We start from the raw sequence: 8,055 nt of genomic DNA, 5'->3' as shown, positions 1-8,055 counted from the left end.
GTAGATTATAAGTTGGTGCACCACTATGGAGAACAGTATGGAGATTGCTCAAAAAATTAAGAATAGACCATGTGATCCAGCTATTGAACTACAGAGTATTTATTTGAAGAATACCAAAACACTAATTTGAAAAGATATATATACCCCTATGTTCACTGCAGCCTTATTTACAATAACCAAAATACAGGAACAACCTAGATGTCCATCAGTGGATGCGTGAATAACGAAGCTATAGCATATGTGTATGGCATATTACTGAACCATAAAAACATAACGAAATCTTGCTATTGGCAATAGCAAAGCTGGACCTTGAGAGTATTAAGCTAAATGAAGTAAGTCAGAGGAAAAAGACACAAATATTGTATGGTTTTGCTCATATGTGCAATCTAAAAAAAAAAAAAAAGATACAGAAAACAGATCAGTGTTTGTTTACCAGAGAGGAAGGGGTTTGGGGTTGGTGGGGGAGTGAGGTGGGTGATAGGCATGAAAGGGGGTCCATGGTAGGGTGATGGATAGTAAGTAGACTTTTGGGTGATCACTTTATAGTGTATACAGATGTCAGATTAGTGTTATAGTTCTGATACTCCTAAAAAACAAACTACATCTACATCTCTGTTCTATTACACTCAGGTAACTGGCCCCTCCGGGGGTGACTCATTTATTCTTTATATTCTATACACCAACAACTATTCCCCTTCCTTTCCTTGTTGATCTTGGAGAGTATTGGAGTGATTCCTAAGTTCAGGAAATAGCAATAGGCATGATTAACACGGGGTCCAGGTTTTGTTTGTGCATGTATATGTGTCTTCCATTGTATTCTGAAACTCAGGCTCTCTGCATGGCAGTTGAGGATAAGATTGGAAGCTACTCAGTCCTGCTCTGGTTGATATCTAAATGGGAGAAAACAAAATACAACTGAACCAGCCATACACATGCCTTTATTTAGATCAACTCTTTTTCAGAATGCAGCCAAACTTATGAGTCAGACAGCCCAAAGTATCCAGCCCTCTTCCACTGAGCTAGTTTATCCCAGAGCAGGCCCATCCTGAAACAATGAGACAGAACCAAGTGCTAGTTTGGTCACTGTCCCGGGGTGGGAGAACATGAAGGCGATGTAGGACTCCAGCACAGGAAGTGCTGAATGCCATTGGCAAATGCCTCTGTGAACAGCCTAGAGCAAGCTAAGGAGAGCTGAGGCCACTCAGATTCTGAGCAGACCTCTCAGCTGTGCTACAACTAGCTGGGCAGACAGACAGACACTTGCCTCAGTGTGGCAAAGGGACAAACTGTTCTCCCTCATTCCTTAACTGAAGGGTCAGCGTGGGTGTGACAGGTGGACAGATGCCCTGAGGCCAAGTGGGAAGTGAAGTAGAGGAGGAACAAGACCGATGAGACGATGAGACGCCTGGAGGCTGGCTGGGGCTGGGGGGGTGGGGGGTGGTGGCAGTGCAGCTACTATGTCCTTTGAGGTAATTGGCTCTAGCTATATTGGATGAAATTGAAATCCTGAGTGATCTGTATGGCCTTGGATGAGGCCAGCTTGGTTCAGGCATACATGGTGAGCTGCAGCCACTGAAAGAGGAAGTCCCAAGATCAGAATGCAACCAAGAAAAGAGAGCCCAACCCGAAGGGTCTGATGGGGTAGAGGTAAAGGCACAGCCCCAGCATGCCGGACACTGTGAAGACTTTCTAAGAAGCAGTAGGTTAGGGCATGCTTCCCCAATTTCTACTAGGAAGTGTGTTTTCCAGCATAAAAGCTTCTTAGGATCTGAGTCCCCTTTGGAGCCTCCCCCCGGTACACAGTCCTTATGAGCCACATTCCCTGCTGAGCGTGTCTATGTTCCTTTCCTCTCCCATCCTTCCACCAGCATTTGGAAGTGAGGAGCACACAGTGCCTCCAGTCTGCCTCATTGACTCCTCCGCCCTGAATGTTAAGGTGCAGAGTGAATATACTGCTTCTATTAGGCTTTACCTCTAGAACGTTGAGCTTGATGATACCGTCTCCATCCTTGTCAAAGGCATTAAAAGCTCCTGTGTGGAAGAATGCACAGGCCAGAGGCCAGTTACAGGCTCACTTCCCCTCCAGCATCGGAACTGGTCTCTAAAGGACCGTGTGCGAAGTGCGGTCCTTCAGCGCCAAAATGTGCCAGGCAGAGTCTCGACAAGCACCCTCCCTTTACCAGCCCATTCCAAGCTCAAAGGGCCTTTGTCTTTGCTTAGCTTGGATAGGGTAGACTGGGAGATAGGCTGAGATTCGTACCGCTGAGGCTGCCAGGCCCCAGAGCATGGAAGGGTAGCCCCTCACCCCCACTTACTGAACATGCCCTCCAGCCTGACAAAGCAGCAGATGAAGCTGTCGAAGTCGATGTTCATGTGCTTGTCTGCATACCGCATGGTAATGATGTCATAGAGCTGGCTGTTGAGGTGGAACCCTGTGGAGGGCAACATGGGGGAGGAGGAAGTACTGAGTCCTTAGGCCTGCATTCTATTTTTTTTAAAGATTTTATTTATTTATGAGAGACACAGAGAGAGAGGCAGAGACACAGGCAGAGGGAGAAGCAGGCTCCCTGCAGGGAGCCCGATGCAGGACTTGATCCCAGGACCTGGGGATCATGCCTCCTGAACCAAAGGCAGATGCTCAACCACTGAGCCACCCAGGTATCCCAGGCCTGCATTCTATTTTCCTGCTTCTCAGCCACTCTGTGGCCTGGGGGGAAAGGAGAAACACTCTCTCCTTCCTTTGTCTCCCCACCCTCCAGTTGCTGCTTCCACCAGCCCTTGTCCATGTCCCCACCACCCACTTTCTTCCCCAGCACCTGCGTCATTGACTGCATTTCGCATCTCATAGCTGTTGATGGTACCAGATTGGTCTGTGTCATAGTGTTTGAAAATTTTCTGGCAATAAAAAAATTTGAGGACAGAGGTCATGCAGTAAATCCCTGAACTAAGTCTCCCCCGCCGCCCCCTTTACTCCCATGTTTCATTCTCTTCTCACCTGCCAGGCTTTAATCTTCTTCCAGAGGTGATGAAACTCTTGCAAGTTCAGCCTCCCAGAGCCGTCTGTCTGGAGGAAGGAGGTCAGGGCTACAGGGCACGCATAGTGAAATCCCCCTGGACTAGGAGGAGGGGGTTCTAGGCAACTACAGGGAAGGTCACCACACAGGAAGGCTCTGCCCCAGACAGCCTCCCCAACCACCCTGTCCTGATATTTAACTCTCCCCTCCACGCCTCCACAAAGTTCGTGTCTGCTCTAAAACCCAAGGAGCCTGTCTCCTAAGGACTATTTTGGCTTGGGCAGGGCCCTAAGCAGAATCCCAGGCCAGAGGTGAGGGCAGAGGTTAGGGGCTGGTTACAACCCAATGTCCTGCCTAACTAGGCCTTCTCCAAAAGCCCCCTTCAGACCAGTGGCTTAGGACCTCAAGTCCTCGCTTAGGCACAAATTTGGGCCCCTCTTTCTGACTGGGCACCCCTCATTGCCTTGGCCCCCTGGGCTGCACAGGGATGGATGACAGAGAAACATGGTGGGGAAGGGTGGCGGGAAGGATACATCCATGAGAGCAATCATGCTACGGCAGGACTCCAGCGTGAACCCTTGGGTCTTCAGGTCCTTATCTGGGAGGTATGGAGAAGAGTGAGGAGCTTCCTTCAGATAATTGGACACCCACTCATGCCTGCCCATCTTCCACATACAGTTTGAGCCACTTACGTTTATTCACAACCATGTTAAGGATATTCTTGAGCTCGTCTGCACAGACCTCCATATCCTGAGGTGGAAAGGAATAGAGAATAACAGTTCAAGAAGGCAGCACCCGATGGAGCAGAGGGGTTGCAAAACGAATCCCAACTGTCCATGTTGGTAAAGTCTCTGTCATTGCTATTCCGTCATGGGAAGCCGGGGCTTTTCCAAGGGAGACACAGTGCCCTCAGTGTCCAGACTGCAGTGGGCAGCTCAGAGCAAAGAGACCTCTGAGCCCCCCAAGTGGATATTGGTCTACAACCCAAGGCCCTGACTGGGGGATTCCCGAGCTACACATCCATATCGGCTGCTTCCACCTAAAGCTAAATGACCCCTACTGAACAATAATGAAATAACTGGTCATTTGAGCAGTTAATCAAGGAGAGGAGTCAGGGTTGGCGGTACTCACGTCGCCTGCTATCTGCCTAAAAATGTTCCGGAATTGCAGCTGCTCCTCACTCTCTTGGTCAGTATTGCCAGGCCGTGGCTGTGGAAGCACAAAAGAAAACTGGTTCACAGCAATCAGGGAGATGGGCAGACCCCATCCTTCAGGGCCGAAGGAGCCAAAGGGCCTAAAACAGCCCTAGGTGGCAGCAGGAGCTGGGGGCAGGACAAAAGCTTTTCTTTCTTAGTTGAGCCCAGTGAGCCAGAGTGAGAGCCTTCTGGACCGCAGTGACCCCCAGTGACATCCTAGCCAGAGGAGTTACATTAGCCATGTAGACATGGAGACAGCCCCCTTGGCCCTTTCCCCCACCCCCACCAGCTAGAGCCTTCCCCACTGTTTCGAATGTGACCTCCTCAACCAAATGAGTCCCAGAAGGACAAAGGGGACCAGCGCATTCTGATTGCTCCACCCACCCCTGTCAAAAGCTAAGTCCTCAGAGGACCCCCACTCCACTGCACGGACCCTCCAGCATAGAGAAGGTGGCCCTCGATTTGTCTGTGGACTCTAGTCCCTTAGCCTCACCTTCACTAAGCTTTATATGACCTCCTCTGCTCACTTCAATATAATACCCTTCTCTGGGTTCCGCAGGACTCCATTTCTGACGTCCACCTCCCTTTCAGCTACTATCCTTATCCTCTCATTGGCAAGAGCTCGAGGAGACCAAGAAATAGGAGTTGTTCTGTCTTGGGCTCTCTTAAGCTGATTGTGTCTCAGGCTTTGCCTCCCTTTTCCTTGACTGTTGTGGCTGGGGGCTCCAGCAGGCAGGTTCAGCCTGTCCTTCCCAGGCCTAGGACTGGCTTGGGATGGCTGCCAACTCCTAAGACACTCACCCAAGCAGCATCCCAAATTTTAGGAGAACTTGATGAGAAGAAGGGTCAATGGGATAAATCCAAACCTCCAGATGTTAAAGGGATACCCCACCCTACAACCCCCTCCAATCCAGAGGATCCCAGGTGTGTGCTAGCCCCCCATTCATGCCACATGCTCAAAAACCTGTGGGGATTTCTCTGGCTTATCAGGGCTTGTTTTGTCTTTGCCCTCCTCTGATTCCTGGTCCACACCCAGTTCCTTGTTGCTGTTTGCTCTGTCCGAAACGAAGATGATGGGCTGGAGAGAAGAGGGAAGTGGGGAAGGAGTAAGAAGGAAGCAGGGATTACAGGCTGAGTGGACACATGGAGGCAGCCTCCCTCCTGGAGCGGCTTAGTCCAGCGAAGAGGAAGAGAGCAGAGTTAGGAGCCGGTTTAGTTTAGTTCCTAAACCTCAGGCCGAGCTCTGTCCCTGCCACTAACGCGCTGTCTGTGACTTAAGGAAAGACGCTAAGTCTCTCTGAACCTCAGTTCCTTATCTCCTGATGGTAAAAGCTCTGGGGGTTAAACAAGGCAGTTAGCACATGCGAAAATACTAAGAATGTTAAAAGCAGTTTTCAAATATATTGTAGGCTTTTTTTTTCAAATGGAAACACTTCAGATTAAATTTCCCCAGAAGCCCGATGTATATGAAGTCACTGAAAACAAGCTTCTCTGCTCGATGAAGAGGATAGAGCTTTTTTTTCCTCGGCACAGCCGTGTCACCCAAAGCAGCTGGGGAGGTACCTCCGAGGAAGCTCTATGACTCTGCAGAGGATGGGGTGAAACTGGGACTCTGTTTAGTGGCATGGTCAGTGGGTGAGAGATCAGAACCCCAGGCTGCAGGTCCAGCCTTGCCCTCACATACAAGAAATATCTTCTCTGGCCTCAGGTTACTCATCCATTTATGTGGATGATAAAACCTGCTTAACCTTTCCATAGGGCTCTTGGTGGGGTGGGGGCAGAGGAGGACCCATGAGATGCTGAATATATAACCATACTGCAAAAACATTCTAGATGCTGCACCAATATAAGGGATATTTTCAAGACAAGCTCATGCAAGTAAAGAGGACACAAAAAAGAGTAGAGAGCAGCAGCCATGCTATGCCGATTGGAGCTGGAGCCATACACCCCACAGGGAAAGCCCAAGAGGCTAAGCTGTTGAGGCTTGTGGCTGCAGTGCAGAAAGCAATGGAGCAGTCAGGGTCTCTCAAGGCAGGAAAGTAACTCGACCAGTTTCTGAATCCCCGTCTGCCTGTCCATGCTATTCATCTAGCTCAGCACAAACGAGTAGACCTATGGCAATAAGCTCCTAGAACTTCGGTTCCTGGCAGGCCCCAAAGGTCCTGGCTTGCTCTGCCTTTCAAGCAAAGGGTCTTGCTCAAGCAGCTGATGCTTGTGGAGATCCTACAGCAAGTGTGGGTCACAGTTGGAGGGAGAATGTATGCCTGTGAACATGGTGTGGCCATGGGTCACCCTTGCCAAGGTACATATCTCCAGGCCCACATGTGGGTCTGGATAACACAGGCTTGGAGTTAAAGGGGTCTGAACAAGATTGGTGAGGGCAAGATACACGGGTTTAGAGCAGTTTCCCCACTCCTTATCTGTGTGTCCTTCGGCAAGTCTCTTCACTTCCCTGAATATTTGTAAAATATCTATAGAAGGGGAATAATAATAGCACCTACCTTGTAGATACTATTGTAACAGAAAACAATGTATGACTTACCCCTAGCACAGTGCCTAATATGTGGTAGGTGCTTGATCGATGTGATCGATGTCAGCTCTTATCTGTACCAGCATCAATACTTAGAGGACCTCTATGTTGGATCCTTCCAGAAACCACCTTAAACACTAACACCAAACCTTGTCTGATGGCCTATGGCTGCTACCTCATGGGCTTGGGGATGCCCAAAGTAGTCCTTTCTGGATGGCACTCTGAGTGGTCAAACCAAAATTCATCTTTGTAGACCCTGGTGACCACAGGAAAGTTATGGGGTAAATGGAGCAAAGATGTAGGAAGGAGTACGGATTGCTCAACAACTGTAATCTTGAATTCTAAAACCACACAAAGGGAACAGTGCCCCTGGTCCCAGATGAAAGCTTTGCTCTGTGGCCTCTGAGATGCTCTTAGCACACATGGTCACTTTGAGCAATAGTGTCCTTATAGCACAGTGGTTGTAACCAGGACATTTAGGAGGAGATCTTAGAGGCCCTGGTGAATCAGTAGATCATGGCAACCTCCCACGACCCCAAGAAGGGAAGTTGTCCAGGTAGTTCTCATTCCCTCATTAAACCAGTCAAGTTGGTGAGCTCCTCTGGGGCTATGGGGGTATGATCTCCTCCCTTTTCCCCAGTGCTACCTGGACACAGCATGCAGAGTCTATCGGGTCCCATGGCTTGGAGGAGCCGGTGTTTGGAATGAAAGGTCACTTGTCTAGAAGGGGATTTGGAACAGGCTTTATCTAGAACAAGAGCCCTGGCAGTGACTTAGCCTCTCTGGGTATCCTTTTCTACCCCAACACCAGCAAGCTAAGAAAAACAGAGGAGTGGGGAGCAGGCAAGGAAAAGAGAAGCAGGGGAAGGAGCAGTCCTGTCTACAGAACAGGCAGCTGGCATCTCAAGACCCTCTCCATGGAAACCCTCACACACCTATCTCACCATGGCCTGAGAAACAACCAGTTGCCACTCCCCCCCAAGAATCAAGCCTTGTTTAGCAGAGCCAAAACCGCTCTGCGAAAGAAGGGGTGCTCCTTCTGGATTTTGCAAGAGGCCCATTTTCACTGGTTGGCCATCCTCTCCCTCCTTCGTTGGAGAGGTGGGTTTGGTGGTTCAGAGCAGATTCTGGGGCCAGACTGCCTGGCTCCAAGTGTTGGCTCTGCCAATTATTGGCTCTGTGGCCTTGGGGAAGTGAGTTAATCTGTACCTTTTCTTCCTCTGAAAGTGGGGGTAATAACAGTACCAATCTCACAGGGGCGTCGTGAGGATTGAGTATATCCATGGAAAGCACCTGGAAGAGTGCCTGGTACATA

At 49.6% G+C, this 8,055-nt stretch overlaps 1 protein-coding gene across 5 annotated transcripts in view; it reads right to left on the bottom strand.

Annotated features, from left to right (window-relative positions):
• Positions 1-920: 920 nt before the first annotated feature.
• The window catches only part of CAPN3 (calpain 3), a 54,026-nt gene continuing 46,891 nt past the window's right edge, over positions 921-8,055 (bottom strand). For 3 of the 5 annotated variants that reach the window (XM_025998540.2, XM_025998543.2, XM_072738383.1), the window contains 9 exons: positions 5,175-5,288; positions 4,146-4,223; positions 3,707-3,764; positions 3,548-3,612; positions 2,996-3,064; positions 2,817-2,895; positions 2,316-2,432; positions 1,973-2,031; positions 921-1,572 (listed from right to left, as the gene is read on the bottom strand). In XM_025998540.2, coding sequence (XP_025854325.1) covers positions 1,546-1,572; positions 1,973-2,031; positions 2,316-2,432; positions 2,817-2,895; positions 2,996-3,064; positions 3,548-3,612; positions 3,707-3,764; positions 4,146-4,223; positions 5,175-5,288 — 666 coding nt within the window. In that variant the 3' untranslated portion in view covers positions 921-1,545. The remainder of the gene's footprint in view (positions 1,573-1,972; positions 2,032-2,315; positions 2,433-2,816; positions 2,896-2,995; positions 3,065-3,547; positions 3,613-3,706; positions 3,765-4,145; positions 4,224-5,174; positions 5,289-8,055) is intronic. The other 2 variants (XM_072738381.1, XM_025998546.2) reach the window with 1 other exon arrangement.

This window comes from Vulpes vulpes, chromosome 15 (assembly GCF_048418805.1).
Source record: "Vulpes vulpes isolate BD-2025 chromosome 15, VulVul3, whole genome shotgun sequence".
NCBI lineage: Eukaryota > Metazoa > Chordata > Mammalia > Carnivora > Canidae > Vulpes > Vulpes vulpes.
Note: the sequence above shows the minus strand (reverse complement) of the source record. Positions and strands in the feature narration are given on the sequence as shown.